At 41.7% G+C, this 21,472-nt stretch overlaps 1 protein-coding gene across 1 annotated transcript; it reads right to left on the bottom strand.

Moving 5' to 3' along the window:
- Positions 1-17,690: 17,690 nt before the first annotated feature.
- Positions 17,691-20,938, bottom strand: LOC109890103 (complement C1q-like protein 2). Its single transcript, XM_020482054.2, has 2 exons — positions 20,031-20,938; positions 17,691-19,480 (listed from the first exon to the last, which is right to left on the bottom strand). The coding sequence occupies exons 1-2, from the start codon at positions 20,616-20,618 to the stop codon at positions 19,301-19,303; spliced, it is 768 nt and encodes a 255-aa protein (XP_020337643.1). The 5' UTR covers positions 20,619-20,938; the 3' UTR covers positions 17,691-19,300.
- Between the last annotated feature and the right edge of the window lie 534 nt (positions 20,939-21,472).

Raw genomic sequence — 21,472 nt, 5'->3', positions numbered from 1 at the left:
ACACATCCAACATACATGGCCTTTGGTTCAACAACACATCCAACACACATGGCCTTTGGTTCAACAACACATTCAACATACATGGCCTTTGGTTCAACAACACATCCAACATACATGGCCTTTGGTTCAACAACACATCCAACATACATGGCCTTTGGTTCAACAACACATCCAACATACATGGCCTTTGGTTCAACAACACATCCAACATACATGGCCTTTGGTTCAACAACACATCCAACATACATGGCCTTTGGTTCAACAACACATCCAACATACATGACCTTTGGTTCAACAACACATCCAACATACATGGCCTTTGGTTCAACAACACATCCAACACACATGGCCTTTGGTTCAACAACACATTCAACATACATGGCCTTTGGTTCAACAACACATCCAACATACATGGCCTTTGGTTCAACAACACATCCAACATACATGGCCTTTGGTTCAACAACACATCCAACATACATGGCCTTTGGTTCAACAACACATCCAACATACATGGCCTTTGGTTCAACAACACATCCAACATACATGGCCTTTGGTTCAACAACACATCCAACATACATGGCCTTTGGTTCAACAACACATCCAACATACATGGCCTTTGGTTCAACAACACATCCAACATACATGGCCTTTGGTTCAACAACACATCCAACATACATGGCCTTTGGTTCAACAACACATCCAACATACATGGCCTTTGGTTCAACAACACATCCAACATACATGGCCTTTGGTTCAACAACACATCCAACATACATGGCCTTTGGTTCAACAACACATCCAACATACATGGCCTTTGGTTCAACAACACATCCAACATACATGGCCTTTGGTTCAACAACACATCCAACATACATGACCTTTGGTTCAACAACACATCCAACATACATGGCCTTTGGTTCAACAACACATCCAACATACATGGCCTTTGGTTCAACAACACATCCAACATACATGGCCTTTGGTTCAACAACACATCCAACACACATGGCCTTTGGTTCAACAACACATCCAACATACATGGCCTTTGGTTCAACAACACATCCAACATACATGGCCTTTGGTTCAACAACACATCCAACATACATGGCCTTTGGTTCAACAACACATCCAACATACATGGCCTTTGGTTCAACAGCACATCCAACATACATGGCCTTTGGTTCAACAACACATCCAACATACATGGCCTTTGGTTCAACAACACATCCAACACACATGGCCTTTGGTTCAACAACACATCCAACATACATGGCCTTTGGTTAAACAACACATCCAACATACATGGCCTTTGGTTCAACAACACATCCAACATACATGGCCTTTGGTTCAACAACACATCCAACATACATGGCCTTTGGTTCAACAACACATCCAACATACATGGCCTTTGGTTCAACAACACATCCAACATACATGGCCTTTGGTTCAACAACACATCCAACATACATGGCCTTTGGTTCAACAACACATCCAACATACATGGCCTTTGGTTCAACAACACATCCAACATACATGGCCTTTGGTTCAACAACACATCCAACATACATGGCCTTTGGTTCAACAACACATCCAACATACATGGCCTTTGGTTCAACAACACATCCAACATACATGGCCTTTGGTTCAACAACACATCCAACATACATGGCCTTTGGTTCAACAACACATCCAACATACATGGCCTTTGGTTCAACAACACATCCAACATACATGGCCTTTGGTTCAACAACACATCCAACATACATGGCCTTTGGTTCAACAACACATCCAACATACATGGCCTTTGGTTCAACAACACATCCAACATACATGGCCTTTGGTTCAACAACACATCCAACATACATGGCCTTTGGTTCAACAACACATCCAACATACATGGCCTTTGGTTCAACAACACATCCAACATACATGGCCTTTGGTTCAACAACACATCCAACATACATGGCCTTTGGTTCCAAATGTTAAATTAAACACAATTACAGTAAAAACACAAAATGCCCAGTCCTGATCTATACGATCTTCAGCATTTGGCCACATGTTCTCGTCCACATCACATCTTATGTCGTCTCTCGATATGCACCTTGGATAGAAACGTTTGGCATGCCTTATCCACCCCTGGCAGTCTTCAGCAGAGATGTGTCAGAGGCCGGCATCCATTGTGTCCAGAAGGGACATTTGGTCATATGGCCGATGATCATACACTTTCCACCTCCAGGTAGAAAAAAATCCTCAATGGAGTTGAGGAAAGGTGAGTAGGGAGGAGGAAAAGGCAAACCATTCTTGGATAGGCTGCAAACCAGTTTGTGATTGCATGTGAACGGTGGAATGCTACATTGTCCCATGCAATCACACATGTCCTCATGTTTCCTCCCACCTGTTCCCTTTCTGCTTCTGGCACCAGTTGTTGGTGGAGGTCATCTAAAAACAAAAGGCGCTCAGTGTTGTAGGAACCAATCTGGCATTTCTGCAGGACCAAACCAGCACTCGAGGCTGCAGCACAAATTGTGATATTAGCTCCTCTCTGACCCCGCACATCAACAACGGTGGCCCTTTTCCAGATGATGTTACTTCCCCGCCGACGTGTTTTTGCCAGGTTAAACCCTGGCTCGTCTACATAAATTATTTCATGTGGGGTCTTTTATTTTTTATTTTACCTTTATTTAAATAGGCAAGTCAGTTAAGAACAAATTCTTATTTTCAATGACGGCCTAGGAACAGCGGTTAACTGCCTGAACAGTGGTTAACTGCCTGTTCAGGGGCAGAACGACAGATTTGTACCTTGTCAGCTCGTGGGTTTGAACTTGCAACCTTCCGGTTACTAGTCCAACGCTCTAACCACTAGGCTACCCTGCTGCCCCTCTGATTAGCCTCCAACTCCATGACTCTCTGAATGAAATCAAACACAGTATGTGTAAATGCTTTTCCGTATGTCCTACTGTATGTACCGTAACTCATGTTTACATGTAGCATAGTGTAAAACTCACTATAGAACAAGACATCGTGGATAGACACCATACCTGGACGTATTGGTGCCGGAGTGTCTTGACCCGCTCACTGTCCCTTTCAAAAGGAACTGTGTACTACTGCTTCATTCCAACTCTGTGATTGGTCAGAGTCCGAGCCAATGGTAGTCAGGCTGATGCTTTCCACGTTGTGAAATACCAGGTTGTCCTCTACAATTTTGCATTGTCAGCCATGTCCAATCCTACAATGGCATACTCTTGGTGTTCACTGAGCTTTCCTCTTCCCCCAGAGGTAGGAAGACGTTGCGTCATTTAGAGGAACAAAAATACAACATATGTACAGTATTTGCATTGGGACTGGTGGCCTACAATTACTGTGAGACATAGCAACAGTAATGATAGAAGAAGCCCTTGTGAAATGCATTACATACCTCCCTGGTCCAACTATTCCTCTCCCTGGTCCAATTACTCCTCTGCCTGGTCCAACTACTCCTCTCCCTGGTCCAGCTATTCCTCTGCCTGGTCCAACTACTCCTCTCCCTGGTCCAACTACTCCTCTCCCTGGTCCAACTAATCCTCTCCCTGGTCCAGCTAATCCTCTGCCTGGTCCAACTACTCCTCTCCCTGGTCCAACTACTCCTCTCTCTGGTCCAACTACTCCTCTGTCTGGTCCAGCTACTTCTCTCCCTGGTCCAACTACTCCTCTGCCTGGTCCAGCTACTCCTCTCCCTGGTCCAACTATTCCTCTCCCTTGTCCAGACATTTTTTTCTTTCTCTCTGCTCCTCTGTGTTGTTCTGTATCCACATTGAACAAAATCAATCCAAAGAGTCCCATTTTTACTGTGTATGTCCACATAATTGAAAGAACTTCAACACCTGGTTATGTTGAGATTGGAATCAGCTGTGGTTGGTCTATTTTACACAACTTACAGTAAATCAGCTATTTCTCAATGTTTTAATGATCTGTTCATTCAAAAATGCTTATCAGCTGTTTCAATATAGCTTTTGATCTGATGTTGTTGCAGAAGGAGAGGTTTTATACTATATTTAAGGTTTTGAACATTAGGTCTTCATTTCTGGCATGCTGTGTGCAAGCATTTGTAAATAAGACAAGAAAGATCTATGATTTTGGTATTGGGTAAGCTTGTATGTAAAACAAATGTAAGCATTTTAGAAATGTATGAATTGACTGCATATTCTGTGAAAACAACATGACTTGTGTTAATGGTATAATCCACAACAGACGGATGTTGTGCTAATTGTGTTTAGAGTTTTGAAAATGTGACCACAGATTGGACAAAAGGATGTTAGCGATTGTAAAAAATTTTACAAATTAAATTGAAAAATGGAACATTTTCAAACAGTCCATTTGTATTTTCCAATGGGGCTATACATTTGGGTGAGTTTTTTTTGTCGCTTAAGTAGCCAAAAATAAAATTAAACTATCTAGTGTTCAGCGAAATAACAACACAATGTCAAATACAGGTAGCCTACTCAAATAATTAACACCCAATCACATCAACCGTTACTCTCTCGTGCGGGAATTCCACTAACGGTCCGTATGTAGCCAAACGGAGTTGCTGCTCATGTTGGTATCTGTACTGATGGTGCAAAAGCCATGACAGGGAGACATAGTGGAGCCATAACGCACGTGCAAGCAGTTGCTCCCGACGCCATTTTGGTACACTGCAGCATCCACCTAGAGGCTCTTGCTGCCAAGGGAATGCCTGACAGCTTGAAAGACGTTTGGACACTACAGTGAAAATGGTTAACTTTGTTAAAGCAAGGCCCCTGAACTCTCGTGTATTTTGTGCATCGAACATGTAACACTTTTACAACATACACTTTTACAACATACAGAAGTTATTGGTTATCCAGGGGCAAAGTATTGGCAAAAAAAAATTTAAATTGAGAAACAAGCTTAAAGTTTTCTTTACTGACCATAATCTTCACTTGTCTGACCGCTTGCACGATGACAAATTTCTCACACGACTGGCCTATCTGGGTGTTTTTTGAATCTAGGATTACAGGGACTCTCCGCAACTATCAATGTGCGGGGCAACATTTAAGCTATGATTAAGAAGTTGGAACTCTTCTCTGTCTACATTAACAAGGACAACACACAAGTCTTTCCATCATTGTGTGATTTATTTTGTGTGGAAATGAACTCAAGCTTACGGGCAATGTCAGATGTGATATAGCAAAGCACCTGAGTGACATGGGTACGCAATTACGCAGGTACTTTCCCGAAACGTATGACACAAACAACTGGATTTGTTATCCCTTTCATGCCTTGCCTCCAGTCCACTTACTGTTATCTGAACAAGAGAGCCTCATCAAAATTGCAACAATCGGTTCTGTGAAAATTGAATTTAATCAGAAGCCACTGCCAGATTTCTGCATTGAGCTGAGCTCAGAGTATCCTGCTCAGAGTATCCTGCCTTGGCAAATTGCGTTGTTAAGACACTGATGCCCTTTGCAACCATGTACCGATGTGAGAGTGGATTCTCGGCCCTCACTAGCATGAAAACTAAATACAGGCACAGACTGTGTGTGGGAAATGATTTAAGACTGAGACTCTCTCCAATACAACCCAACATTGCAGAGTTATGTGCATCCTTTCAGGCACACCCATCTCATTAACCTGTGGTGAGTTCATCACAATTTTTGATGAACAAATAAGGTTTTATATGTAAGATGGTTAATTAAAGAGACAAATTATAGATTATTATTATATCATTATTTGTGCCCTGGTCCTATAAGAGCTCTTTGTCACTTCCCACGAGCCGGGTTGTGACTAAAACTCACACTCATTCTTATGTTTAATAAATGTATTGTATAGTGTGTGTGGCAGGCTTACAATGATGGCAAAAAAACTACATTTGAGAGTACGCTGACCCTGGTGCCAGTGGGGGTACGCAACTGGAGGTTGAATGTTTGAAGGAGTACGGGACTATAAGTTTGGGAACCACTGCTTTAGAAAATTTGGCAGGATGTCCAACCGTCCTCACAACTACAGACCATGTGTAACCACGCCAGTCCAGGACCTCCACATCTGGCTTCATCAGCTGCAGGATTGTCTGAGACCAGCCACCCGGACAGCTGATGAAACTGTGTGTTTGCACAACCGAATAATTTCTGCACAAATGGTCAGAAACCATCTCAGGGAAGCTCATCTGTGTGCTCATTGTCCTCACCAGGGTCTTGACCTGACTGCAGTTCAGAGTCGTAACCAACTTCAGTGGGCAAATCCTCACCTTTGATGGCCACTGACACGCTGGAGAAGTGTTTCAACTGTACCAGGCTGACGACAGACAGCGTGTATGTCGTCGTGTGGGCGAGTGGTTTTCTGATGTTAACATTGTGAACAGAGAGCCCCATGGTGGCGTTGTTGTGATGGTATGGGCAGGCATAAGCTATGGACAACGAACACACTTGCATTTTGTCGATTGCAATTTGAATGCACAGAGATACCGTGACGAGATCCTGAGACCCACTGTCGTGCCATTCATCCGCCCGCCATCACCTCATGTTTCAGCGTGATAATGCACGGCCCACATTAAAAATGTCCCAGTTCTTCAATGGCCTGCATACTCACCAGACAGGTTACCAATTGAGTATGTTTGGGATGCTACGTGTATGACAGCTTGTTCCTGTTCCCTCTAGTATCCAGCAACTTCACACAGCCATTGAAGAGGAGTGGGACAATGTTCCACAGGCCACAATCAACACCCTGATCAACTCCATTTTAGTCAATGCCACTCCGACATTGCCCAATCTAATATTTATATATTTCTTGTTTTACTTTTAGATTTGTGTGTACTGTTATGAATCGTTTTTTGATACTACTGCACTGTCAGATACTAGTGCACTGTTGGAGCTAGGAACACAAGCATTTTTCTACACCTGCAATAACATCTGCTAAATATGTGTGTGTGACCAATACAATTTGATTTGATTTTAGGAGATCTGTTGTGCTGCATGAGGCAAATGATGATCACACCAGACTGGGTTTCTGATCCACGCCACTACCTTTTTTTAAGGTATCTGTGATCAACAGATGAATATCTGTATTCCCAGTCATGTTAAATCCATACATTAGGGCTTAATGAATTTATTTCAACTGGGTTTCTGATCCACGCCACTACCTTTTTTTAAGGTATCTGTGATCAACAGATGAATATCTGTATTCCCAGTCATGTTAAATCCATACATTAGGGCTTAATGCATTTATTTCAATGGACTGATTTCCTTATATGAGCTGTACCTCAGTAAAATTGTTGAAATTGATGCATGTTGTGTTTATATTTTTGTTCAGTGTAATTAATAGACCAATAAGAAAGTAAATTCCAAACCTCTCTGCCAATAACAGATAACTTTCTGCATTCCCCGCCCCACTCAAATCACTCCCAGACAGTCTTAGCTAAATTCTTGCTTGAGAAATTGCCTTTTGCTAAGAAGCTATTTTCATTTGTTTTTAATTGAAAACAATCACAGTAAGGTACCCAGAAATTATTTGATATTGAGATAAAAATGTTATTTTGATTAGAATGAGCTGTCACCCTTTTGACCCGCCCCAGAAACAAACAAACAAACAGAAATAGTGTTTTATGTAAACCAGAGAATATTAATGGATTTATATAAGGGCTGTCTAGAAAGATGGGGGAATGAGTGGGGGATGAGGGGGGTGAGATGGGGTTGGCAAATGTCTCAGGGCCCAGAGGAGGAGGGGGAGAGGGGGGCACAGCTGGTAGACCTGTGAAGCAGAGCTAGGAAAGGATCCAAGTCTCTACTATACCCTCTTCAACTCCTCTCCTCTTTCTTAATTTCTTCCATGTGTTCTTTATTCTAACAATTTAAACACTTTGCCCACAGTAAGGATTGGTGAACTTTAGAGAGAAGTCATAGATATGACACCGTGGCCCTCCGTCCCCTCAACCCACAGCAAATCACAAACAAGAAGTGATTACAGTCGAAAGCCATAATTATGAGTAGTCAAAATGAGGGCCAGCACACGGTTTTGATTAGTTTTTGTTGTGGGATTCTTGTGTTTTGTGATGTCGTTTCAAAATTTGACTATATTCTCATTGTTAGATATGACGTCTGTGGATGTACTTGTCATATTTTGATTGCTGGCCACGAAAGAAAAAAATACAGTATGTTGCATTAGTTGCCATGCTTAGATTGATTAAGGAATTGTACCCTCTTCAAACACAATGCCCTCATCATAGTGAGGAGTCCTGCACAGACCAATATTGCAGTAATTTGACCAAACCTTGTTCTTTTCTGAGTCCTTTTCTTCATTCATCAACGCTACAATTAAAAGCACAACCTGCAATTTCAACATTGAATGTATCTGATCATCAGGAAGTATTGATAATCCTTTATGTTGGTGAAGTCACGATTTGAATGTCAAATCCCCGACAGGGAGGTTTAATTTGCTCTTACCAATCAAACATATTTTGTTCTTCAGCTGTTGAGGCTCATTAGTAGCCTGTGGATGTGGGACCTCATCTCCCATTCAGCATTGTGGAGCCACTAACCTTTCTCAATGCCCCTGGAGGAGCAACTATCTCATTTGTATACAAGCCATGTCAATTTCAATGTTAAAGGGCGGCTAAATGCAATTTGTGTTGAGGTGAGCTTTAAAACAAAGGAAGTGGAAGTGTCTTTTTCTTAGTTTCCCTGATAAGTGTTTGGGATTTGTTTTACTTGTTTTTCTGATAGGCATATTGTATCCTGATTAGGGTTGCACAATTCTGGTAACTTTCCCAAGATTCCAAGGTTTTCCAGAAATCCTGTTTGGAAGATTACCACAGGAAATCAGGAATCTTCCATCCAGGGTTTTGGGGAAAACAGACATTTTTGCAACCCTAACCCTGATCTGATTGAGTTGATGGTGTTGTAAGAGTTCAGTGTTTGCTTTGGGGTTTTGGCTAATGTCTTCTAGATTCATCATCCTTTTCTCCTTTTACCAAACGTTTTATGCATTTTTACTCAAACCCCTGTTTGATTATCAGAATACATTTTTTCACCTTAATTAGGAGTAAAAATGTGAGAAACAAATACAATCGAATGACGAATGGGCCACACAAGCACGATCATCTCAAAAGCCGGAAAACTCAATGTCAAAGAGTTGAAGACTGGCAGAAGCTGAACGATTATGTGTCATACACAACTGATAATGATCAGAGTGCCTGAGGAGGAAGAGAAAAGGATGAGAGAGGGAGGTGTGTAGAGGTGGTTGAAGGCAATGCAGAAGGCATGATGACAACGACCTAAACTGAGATTCTGAGAGGAGTCAGTGAGAGCCCCCATTGGTAACCCATTGGTAACCGGGGGGAGGAAAGGAGGGATAGAGGAGGGATGAAGGGGGATAAAGAGAAAGGGATGAGAGAGGGAAGCGTGTAGAGGTGGTGGAGAGTGCAGAGTGAGTGATGGGAACCCCCAGTTCTGAGGGGGGGGGGGGGGGGGGGGGAATGATGGATGGAGGGGTGAGGGGGGGGTTGTCATGATGGATCACCGCATCCCTCTAAGCTCCTCATCATGCACAGGGTCCAGCCTAACAGAGATGTGTTTTTGACAGCTATACGCCATGTGGCCCATTCCCTACCCAATGAATCATCTGATCTCTGGCTCCAACAGGCAGCATAATGCAGATTGAGGGACATAATTCAGCCGGAGGCTTTGGATCTCCAGAGTCAGACCCTGTTAGGAGAAAATGAGGTGCCGGGACAAGGTGTGACAGTGGTGGCTGATAAGTGTCCAGAATGCTAAAGGGGGTGTGTGATTGTTCTGGATTTACAGAAAGTGAATAGAACTTCATCTGGGGACAGATCATTTGATTCCAAGCTTTAAATGTAACCCTGTAGAGAGAACCGGGAAACTGTGAAAAGTGTTAATTTAACAGTTGCAAGTGAGGATGATATAACCACTGAAAAGTGTTAAATTCAACAAGCTCTCAGTGTTGATAGGCATTTGAAGACTCTGTGATGTCATGGCACATCGTGTTGCTGAGTTCAAAAGGACTGCACAGCAACTTGTTACGGCATCTGTGTTGCGTTGTGGCAACGAAACAGGTCTTTCATTAGTGTGCAATGCATGGGATCCCAGGTCTGCCTTCCGAGTCGTAATTTGCAACCAGTAGCACTGTCTTTGGGGTCCCGTCCTTTCAAGTCTCTCAAACAGAACACACGTCCGAGTGAGACTTGAAAACCACAGCGCAATGAGAACATGCATCGTAATGATTTGAATTGCAACTACCCTGGCTACTGTTAAGATCTGAGTCCTCCCATAGGAACCAGTAGAGGTCACACAATATGTTTGGATGTACGATTAAACACTTCTAAAACGAGAGATTAAGACAGACACTAAACTCCCCAGTGATTGGCTGATTTTTCGATCAATACTTCTCTCCGTCTACTTTGAAAAGGAAATAAAAGTCAGAAGGAGAGACAAACTGATGTCTTGGATTTGTAGAATTTATCGTAGAGATATGTGACAGTGAATCTGAATGATTTCTGCCCAGAGACTAAACCAAACCGACTGTATTTGAATCCCTCAATCAGAAATAATCCCAAGCTTGATCTCGGTGTAGGTGATGCATTTGTTTTCTCCTTTCTCCTGAGGTGAAAATTGGAAAAACATTCTCTGCCTCGGCGTGTCTGTGTCTCTCTTGATTAAATCAACCCTCGTGTTCATGCAGCATAGTTTAATATGAGATGTTCTGTAGAAGGTATAATGATCAGCTTTTAATTATCCAACGCCATATGTCATGGGTATGCCTATAATTTCCACAGGTACCTCATGTGACCCGTCTGGAGGGGACCCGTCTGGATGTCACCCTGCCATCCTACTATGCATTGACTCAAACTGAGAGGCGTTTAAAGAAACTAACATTGACACTTATCTGAAAACAATGACAGACTGATTCATGGGAAATTGAACTTTCCTCTTAGTAGCTTCTTCCAAACAGAAGTGAAAGGAAAATACCACTTAAAAACTATCTTTTAGTATTTGGGACCATATACCAAAAACATTTTGGGATTGTATCAACAGCGGACCAATAAAACAAATACCAATCGTTTTTGAGTGGTGGGGGGGGGGGGGGAATGATGGATGGAGGGGTGAGGGGGGGGTTGTCATGATGGATCACCGCATCCCTCTAAGCTCCTCATCATGCACAGGGTCCAGCCTAACAGAGATGTGTTTTTGACAGCTATACGCCATGTGGCCCATTCCCTACCCAATGAATCATCTGATCTCTGGCTCCAACAGGCAGCATAATGCAGATTGAGGGACATAATTCAGCCGGAGGCTTTGGATCTCCAGAGTCAGACCCTGTTAGGAGAAAATGAGGTGCCGGGACAAGGTGTGACAGTGGTGGCTGATAAGTGTCCAGAATGCTAAAGGGGGTGTGTGATTGTTCTGGATTTACAGAAAGTGAATAGAACTTCATCTGGGGACAGATCATTTGATTCCAAGCTTTAAATGTAACCCTGTAGAGAGAACCGGGAAACTGTGAAAAGTGTTAATTTAACAGTTGCAAGTGAGGATGATATAACCACTGAAAAGTGTTAAATTCAACAAGCTCTCAGTGTTGATAGGCATTTGAAGACTCTGTGATGTCATGGCACATCGTGTTGCTGAGTTCAAAAGGACTGCACAGCAACTTGTTACGGCATCTGTGTTGCGTTGTGGCAACGAAACAGGTCTTTCATTAGTGTGCAATGCATGGGATCCCAGGTCTGCCTTCCGAGTCGTAATTTGCAACCAGTAGCACTGTCTTTGGGGTCCCGTCCTTTCAAGTCTCTCAAACAGAACACACGTCCGAGTGAGACTTGAAAACCACAGCGCAATGAGAACATGCATCGTAATGATTTGAATTGCAACTACCCTGGCTACTGTTAAGATCTGAGTCCTCCCATAGGAACCAGTAGAGGTCACACAATATGTTTGGATGTACGATTAAACACTTCTAAAACGAGAGATTAAGACAGACACTAAACTCCCCAGTGATTGGCTGATTTTTCGATCAATACTTCTCTCCGTCTACTTTGAAAAGGAAATAAAAGTCAGAAGGAGAGACAAACTGATGTCTTGGATTTGTAGAATTTATCGTAGAGATATGTGACAGTGAATCTGAATGATTTCTGCCCAGAGACTAAACCAAACCGACTGTATTTGAATCCCTCAATCAGAAATAATCCCAAGCTTGATCTCGGTGTAGGTGATGCATTTGTTTTCTCCTTTCTCCTGAGGTGAAAATTGGAAAAACATTCTCTGCCTCGGCGTGTCTGTGTCTCTCTTGATTAAATCAACCCTCGTGTTCATGCAGCATAGTTTAATATGAGATGTTCTGTAGAAGGTATAATGATCAGCTTTTAATTATCCAACGCCATATGTCATGGGTATGCCTATAATTTCCACAGGTACCTCATGTGACCCGTCTGGAGGGGACCCGTCTGGATGTCACCCTGCCATCCTACTATGCATTGACTCAAACTGAGAGGCGTTTAAAGAAACTAACATTGACACTTATCTGAAAACAATGACAGACTGATTCATGGGAAATTGAACTTTCCTCTTAGTAGCTTCTTCCAAACAGAAGTGAAAGGAAAATACCACTTAAAAACTATCTTTTAGTATTTGGGACCATATACCAAAAACATTTTGGGATTGTATCAACAGCGGACCAATAAAACAAATACCAATCGTTTTTGAGTGGTATTTTCCTTTAAGTACTTTGCTGTGTTTTGTGTATGCACGTGATACCTAGTACTGTATTTACATGATTCAAAATGCATTTCTCAATTTTCAAAGCAGGAGTAGAGACCAGAGTCATGGTCAGACTGTCTCACTCACGAGGCAGTGCAGTGGGCTCGGGGCAGAAGCGATCATTCCCGGGACAGGACAACACTGCCTGCAACTCAAGCCTGTCAGACCGAATCACATCAGAGCAAAGAGCCAGACTCGTCCTTTCATCTATCAAGGAGCTTTACCAGACTGCCTGTCACCCTCCAATCTTTCACCCTCATCCAGGAAGGATCATTCTGGCCCTCCATCTTGTGGCAAGTGACACCTCCTTGCTGTTGTTGATGTCTCAATTGGAGTGAGGGAGAACATTTCTCCCTCATGTTTTGTTTTTAGTGAGCGACTGCAGTCGAGAGAAGGTCATCGTAAGGTTTTATAGAGGGAAATGTATATGAGTGTTCACAGCATAGGTGGCTTTTTCAGCTGCATTTTCCCTGCGATACCAAGGTGTAGGGTTCTGGCCAAGTCAATTCCCACTGGGCACATGCTGGTTGAATCAACGTTGTTTCCATGTCATTTCAACAGAATTACTTTGAACCAACGTGGAATAGACGTTGCATTAATGTCTGTGCCCAGTGTGTTACCTCTCTCTTGGCCAGTTTGTTTGAGTATTTGGTAAGTTGATCTAGTGCCTATCGGCTGGGCTTAGGCTCAGTGAGGTAAAGTGGCCTTGAAAAAATGCCTTTGACCCAGGTTCTTAACCCGGTTTAGCATACTTACAACACTTAAGTAATTTATCTGTTACCTGAATATTTACATATATCAAATTATTTTGGTCTGGAGTTCTTCCACATTATCATCAATCACTCCCTGAACCTAATATTCTCTCCAGACTGTTGTTTTTCCCTCAATCTAATGCCTCTAAATGTTTATGCTTTAACAACAGAAGAAGACAGCTCAGAATCACTGATCTCAAATCTGTCAGGCCGTTTGTGTTTTTCCTCTTGAAAACTTTATTGATATGCAAAATGAGGACACCTCCCTGTGGCAAATTATGAATCAACACTATGAATCAACACAGCACTTTTTGAAGAGTTCCAGAAATAGAACTCCCTGTGGCCTCTTGTGCCATTAGCATTTCTTTGTCACCTTGTCAGCTGCCTGCCCCCTAACTTCCACCATACTTTTGAGTGTTTCTGCAAACCGTCAGACTCTCAGTGTATCTCTGTCCATGACATTACACCAGAACGTTTACATAGGAATGTCTAGCCCACAGCTCTGCCAGAAGGGGTCTGTATAGCTACATACTACGCACCTATTCGATTCGATTGAGTCTTGAAATGTGCCTGTGTGCATGGTGATGTCTTCGGGTGAGTCGATGCAGGCAGCTCCACTTCCTCCCTTAATTATGAAGTGATGAGGCGGGGTGATGAGAGGTATCATCACCACACACCACAACACTCTCCAGGGGATGTTAAGTGTGTAATATGTGTTGGTAGCACTTTGACGCCATTGGTAATGAGTAGGATACATGAAAGGTGGATACATTATAGTCTACATGTAAAAAAGAAATGGACAAAAGTTTTTAATATCGACTATTGAGTGTATTTGATGAAACCATGCCAGAATGGCTTTTATCAGGGTGGTTATTTTGGGGAAAATAGTAGGGTATGAATTTAGTCATCTTGAACACAGCGAAATAAGTCAACAACTTAGCCAGAGTCATGTTGAACCAGACTGGCTAATATTTGTTTTGCATGATTGCTGTTTAATTGATAGACAGCTGTTTAATCTGCCTGCCTCCAGGTGGAAAGCTGGTCAAATCATCACTTAGAGACACAACACAGTCAACCTCTTAGGAACGAAGTATGCTGTTGGCTAGACATGGTTCCTCCAAGGACTCTTAATGACTTTTCAGTTAATACCTATCCATGGGTATGTTCAGCTGGAAGAAAATGTTATGATACCATCTGAACTTGACCAATAAGAAATTCTCCTTTTTGTTTTGCTCTGGTGTGCCCTGCTGAACACAACCCAGGTCTACACACATCCACCATCATTCACCTCCCATGATAGATTGAATTTGGATGACTGATACAGAGTTATTTGGGTTTTCGGACATTTATTGACTTCTTGTTTGAAGTCTTTTGATTATTTGCGTGCTTGTTTGACATTTTACTGCACTGTTAGGAGCTAGTAACACAAGTATATTGCTGCACCCGCAATACCATCTGCTAAGCTGTGTACGCAACCAATAAACTTGGTTTGATTTGATGATACGTCAAAATGAACTCATCGTATTAAATTGAAAAGACACACCTTGTTCGGTGAAAATGTACCTTCATTAGTCTCTTTCTCTCTCTCTCTCTCTCTCTCTCTCTCTCTCTCTCTCTCTTTCCTCCTCTTTAAACACACATCCATCTATCATCCTCTTTTGCCACTGACAGCCCCTGAGACATATGGGGGCCGTTGTAGAAAGGGAATAAGAGGACAGTACTGCAACAGTGTCTGGGAATATAGATGGACCACAGCCTTCACCTAAAAGTAATAAGCCCCTCAGTAGAGGTCTAATGAGTACCGTAATCTTATTCAGTTCCTACATATGACAACATATATCTGAGAAGTTAAGAGCTTCAGCTGAAGTCCATTTGTGTACGTTACTCCATGTACACGTTTTCACAGCACCAGCAAAACCCTAGTCATAATCTCATGTACACTGAGTGTACAAAACATTAGGAACACCTTCCAAATATTGAGTTGCACACTGTTATGCCCTCAAAACAACAGCCTCAATTTGTCTGGGCATGGACTCTACAAGGTATTGAAAGCATTCCACAAGGATTTTTTATTTATTTTTTATTTCACCTATATTTAACCAGGTAGGCTAGTTGAGAACAAGTTCTCATTTGCAACTGCGACCTGGCCAAGATAAAGCAAAGTAAAACATGGGATGCCATGTTGACTCCACTGCTTCCTATGCTTCCCCCAGTTTTGTCAAGTTGGCTGGATGTCCTTCGGGTGGTGGACCATTCTTGATACACACGGGAAAATGTTGAGCGTGATAAACCCAGCAGCATTGCAGTTCTTGACACACTCACATTGGTGTGCCTGGCATCTACTACCATACCCAGTTCAAACCACTAAAATGTGTTGTTTTTCCCATTCACCCTCTGAATGGCACACATACACAATCCATGTTTCAATTGCCTCAAGGCTTTCATCTCCTTCCCTTCATCTACACTGATTGAAGTGAATTAAACAAGTGATATCAATAAGGGATCATAGCTTTCACCTGGATTTAACTAGTCAGTCTATGTTATGGAAAGAGCAGGTGTTCTTAATGTTTTGTACACTCAGCGTAGACTGTATCATGTATATTGTAATGTAACACCCTCACTTGGACCAGTAGGGAGGCCACATCAGAACAGAGAAAAACATCAGATGAGAGAAAACAGGCATATGTGACTCACGGGTTTGTAACGTTTTAATTTATGTGTGAAAAAGCCCCTATGCCCCCATATAGAAAATATACTACAGTTGTTATGGTATAAATACTATAGTATTCACTTTAGTGTTTTTGCAGATGTTACTGTAGTATTCACTCAAGTCTGTAAAAACATACTGTAGTATTTACTGTAGTACTTACTTTAATATTTACTGTAGTATACGGTAGTATACTGTACTATTTACAGTTAACTAGGTAGGACTCCCATCTGAACAGATAGTGCAAAGCTTCTGCTCTTTTCTATAACTGGTAGGGAACACAATATATGGTCTTTACTTGGCATGTAGGTTTCTTACTTGTACAAATTGCATAATGGGTGAGGGGAATGTTCAGGGTAAATGCTAATTAAATACCGTAGTATTTACTATAGTTTTTTTTTAATGTGTTTTTGCTGACATCATTACTGTAGTATTTACTACAGTGTTTCTTTGTGGATAATGTTGTAGTATTTGCTATAGTATTCTACAGTATACTACAACATTCTATAGTAAGTATTACACATAATCGAGGGATACTACAGTGTGTAATATTGCTTTCTACAGTATTGTACTATATAATTCTATAGTAAGTACTGTAGTATTCTATAGTAAACTGTAGAATTCTTTTCATGTGAGCCTCTGCGAGTCAATTTATGATTGCTAATAACCCTTAACTTTACACTAACCTTAACCCTTTACCACATTCCTAACCCCAACCCTAAACTACAAACAAAATCTAAACAAACCTGCGGCCTCAGGTAGTAGAATGGACAGATTATTATCACCTTCTTTCAGGGGTGGAAAAAGTACCCAGTTGTCATATTTGAGTATAAGTATAGATGCCACCTTAATAGAAAGTTACTCAAGTAGAAGTGGAAGTCACCCAGTAAAATACTTCTTGTGTAAAAGTCTAAAAGTGTTTCTGAAGAACACCTCCCACGCAATCTGAAGAACACCATCCCAACCGTGAAGCACGGGGGTGGCAGCATCATGTTGTGAGGGTGCTTTGCTGCAGGAGGGACTGGTGCACTTCACAAAATAGATGGCATCATGAGGCAGGAAAATTAGGTGGATATATTGAAGCAACATCTCAAAACATCAGTCAGGAACTTAAAGCTTGGTCGCAAATGGGTCTTCCAAATGGACAATGACCCCAAGCATACTTCCAAAGTTGTGGCAAAATGGCTTAAGGACAACAAAGTCAAGGTATTGGAATGGCCATCACAAAGCCCTGGCCTCAATCCTATAGAACATGAAAAAGCATGTGGAGGCCTACAAACCCGACTCAGTTACACCAGCTCAGTCAGGAGGAATGAACCAAAATTCAACCAATTTATTGTGGGAAGCTTGTAGAAGGCTACCCGAAACGTTTGACCGCAGTTAAACCATTTAAAGGCAATGCTACCAAATACTAATTCAGTGTATGTAAACTTCTGACCCACTGGGAATGTGATGAAATAAATAAAAGCTGAAATAAATCATTCTTTATTTTATTTATTTTACCTTTATTTAACCAGGTAGGCAAGTTGAGAACAAGTTCTCATTTACAATTGCGACCTGGCCAAGATAAAGCAAAGCAGTTCGACAGATAAAACGACACAGAGTTACACATGGAGTAAAAACAAACATACAGTCAATAATGCAGTATAAACAAGTCTATATACAATGTGAGCAAATGAGGTGAGAAGGGAGGTAAAGGCAAAAAAGGCCATGATGGCAAAGTAAATACAATATAGCAAGTAAAATACTGGAATGGTAATTCCAGAATTCTCTCTACTATTATTCTGACATTTCACCTTCTTAAAATAAAAGTGGTGATCCTAACTGACCTAAGACAGGGAATTTTTACTAGGATTAAATGTCAGGAATTGTGGAAAAACCGAGTTTAAATGTATTTGGCTAAGGTGTATGTAAACTTCCAACTTCAACTCTATATTAAACAAAGCAAACAACACCATTTTCTTGTTTTTAAAATGTAATGATAGCCAGGTGCACACCCCAACACTCAGACATAATTTACAAAAGATGCATTTGTGTTTAGTAAGTCCGCCAGATCAGAGGCAGTAGGGATTTCCTTTCCTTTCCTTTCAAAATGTAATGAGTACTTTTGGATATCATGGAAACTGTAGGGAGTAAAACCTACCTTATTTTCTTTAGGAATGTAAATGAAGTAAAAGTTGCCCAAAATGTAAATGGTAAAGTACAGATACCCCCAAAACTACTTAGGTATTACTTTAAAGTATTTTTTACTTAAGTACTTTACACCACTGCCTTCTTTGTCAAATAGCCACTAATCTTGTGGAGATCGAGCAAATAAAGATCCTCACCATAAACTAACCCTAAAGCTGTGCACTTCTTTTGAAGTGAAGCATAAAGGAAAACATGAAATGTTTGAAGGAAAATCACACATTTCAGTCTTGATGGATGATAGAATGTATACGTGAGGAGCACCTTCACTAGTGCGAGTATTGGATGGCAGGTTGTCACTTTAACCTGCAGCGTTGCTCCATAAGACTCATCCAGGCTATGGTCCCCGTGTTGTTCAGCAGGTAGAACATAGTGCTTGAAACGCCATGGTTGTGGGTTCATTTCCCACGGCGGACCAGTACAAAAATGTATGCAGTCCCTAATTACTGTAACTCACATTGTCATGTCATCTTTTTTTTAAAACATCCAATGAGACAAACTGTAAAATAACATTTATTGGTACATCAGGAAAAAATATAATGCACTGTTGACCTAGTGGCATAAAATAAAACACAACTCTGGATGTACCGAACACATGGGTTATATGATTCTATCTCTGTGCATTTGACCTTAGCTACATATAGGCTATTTCTCCAACATAAGGTGATCCTATTGAGTAAAACAAACTGCTGAATCAAGTAATCTTACCACATTCAATCAAACGACCTCAACTGCTATATCGCCTATTTATCCTATATATTATTGGTGGTTAGAAGACCATTACAAGCACCCTGCTCTTCAAAGGAAATGAGAGAGCGAAATTACAGATGAAGTTCTGTTTGGACCTCATTCGGAGGAAGAGTCATGGGGTAGCCTCAAACTTGTCAGGCTATTTAATCTGGATACAAAATGAATCCAGAGAAGGTGCTGTACTTGTTGTTGTTGCCTCCGTGTGCTTTGCCACCGTCCAGTTTGACATAAATCTCATCCCCGGAGTCCAGGTGTAGAACTACGCTGTTACCTGCGTAATCGTAGTTCTGGTCTGCGTCCTGTGCAATAGCACTTGCCCGAACCTGTGTAATGGAAGGGACACACAAAATAAGTATAATCCTCATGAATTTGATCTTTTATGGTTATTTTGATTTCGTCTCTTATGGTCAGACAAATTCATCCACTACCACTTTGTAGATTACATCATATTATACCACTTTGGACACAACTTTGGGCATTTCCCCTGTTATGGTCAGACAAATTCCTCCACTAGCACTTAGTAGAATAGGTTATATTATGTCACTTTGGACACCACAGAAGGGGGAACGAGGGCTGAAGCAGCTAAACGATCAAGCATTTCTTTACTGTGGTAATATAATGTATAGCCTACCCGATTTAACTGAGTTTACCATTACTAAGCATATGTCCTAAATGTCCTACTATAAAGCCGACAAGTGCACTAGCCAAAATTATATAAAGTGAGTGCATACAATTTGTGCGTGTGGTATACGATTTTCTCCATATCCTTTGGGTTTTTGCGTCCATTTATAGTATGTTCTAGACATGAATTGTTTTCAAATGAATGAGAATACAATATTTTCGTATATGCTATTTGAATTAAATAATGTTTACCTGTCCGTTTTTGCACAAGTCTGCCCACATGCTTGTCCCGTCGCCTCCTCGCATTAACACGTGGTATGTGAAAAAATACATTCCTGACACTTGGCAAGTGAACTTGCCATTGGTTGGGTCGTATTGATTTCCCAAGTTTGTGACAACATCGTCGAATTTAAGCACCTCATATCCTTCGTGTGGGTTCTTCAACCCGACATAGAACGCAACCTTTGTTTCACTGTGTGCAGTGTTAACCTCGTCCGTGTCCGTTTCGGTCTTTGCAGTCCCCGTTACCGCGGGGTAAACAGCTTTCCCGGAATCGCCCCTGTCTCCGGGTGGTCCTCTTGGGCCGGGAGGTCCTGGTTCTCCCGGTGGACCTCTTGGTCCCGGTTTCCCAGGTCGCCCTAATTCACCTTTGGAGCCTTGCGCCATTGGCGGCGGCGGGATGGCATTCATGTCCTGCATGAGCTCCATGGCGGTGGCGCTGGCGTGTTTCGAACTGTATGGATCACAGATCATTCGACAGGTGCCCATCATCTCATAGTGAGCCGAAGTCTTGGTACTTTGCACAAGCAGCGGTATTACTATGATAAGGGCCAACACCATGACGATGCCAATCACAGCGGCCACAAGTCGCTTCCTCTGGAATATCCGAGAAGCAAGCGATAGAAAGTCTGCTGAGCTTGGAGGAGTAATAGTGGAATGTTTGCGTGCGTAATTAGAAGGAAAAAAAAACGACACCAAATATATTTTCTTCCTCAATGCAACTATTCTATTTTGTTTTGTCCATAAGCCTTGGGCACTCGTGCCAGAGCAGACAGACCAAGGGTATGAATCTTGGCATGGATGGGCGCTTGCTGGTTCTAAACACTGATTTGGAGCGCTCCTATTCTATTCCAGTCCTACCGGGGTCGCTGACGTAACACATGCGGAGTAAAGCCTTTTGCAATTTGGATTAAGATCGAAACAATAATCGGGCAATCTTTATGTATGATTTACAAATCCTCATAGTACAGCAAGGAGGATATGGAATTAGAAAGCATTAAACACTTTGATCCCACCATTTATATTTTGAAACACGCAAACCATGTGGTTGTTCAGAACATGTCCCCATATAATTAAAGAGAATAGAACAGCCATTATTTGCTGAAACAAAAAGCTCTGTGTGCGGGGCAGGAGCTGTCCTTTCAGCACCACTCCCAATCATTGGGATGCTGAAAATCAACACGAATCAAAACATTTAGCCTATGTATCAATGCGCTTTTAAAGGAACTTAACAACTTAGTAATTTTGCTGTAGGCCTCTCTAATATTTGTTTTATTAAATATTAGTTCGTCACATCCCCTTTGTAACAAATGGCATACCCCACACTATCCATGTCAACCTACATTTACATTCACACATTCTTGTATTCTGTCTTCAATCTCCAACAAAGTGACGGTTTCATTTCTGAAACAAAT

Source organism: Oncorhynchus kisutch, linkage group LG5, assembly GCF_002021735.2.
Source record: "Oncorhynchus kisutch isolate 150728-3 linkage group LG5, Okis_V2, whole genome shotgun sequence".
NCBI classification, from domain to species: Eukaryota; Metazoa; Chordata; class Actinopteri; order Salmoniformes; family Salmonidae; genus Oncorhynchus; species Oncorhynchus kisutch.
Note: the sequence above shows the minus strand (reverse complement) of the source record. Positions and strands in the feature narration are given on the sequence as shown.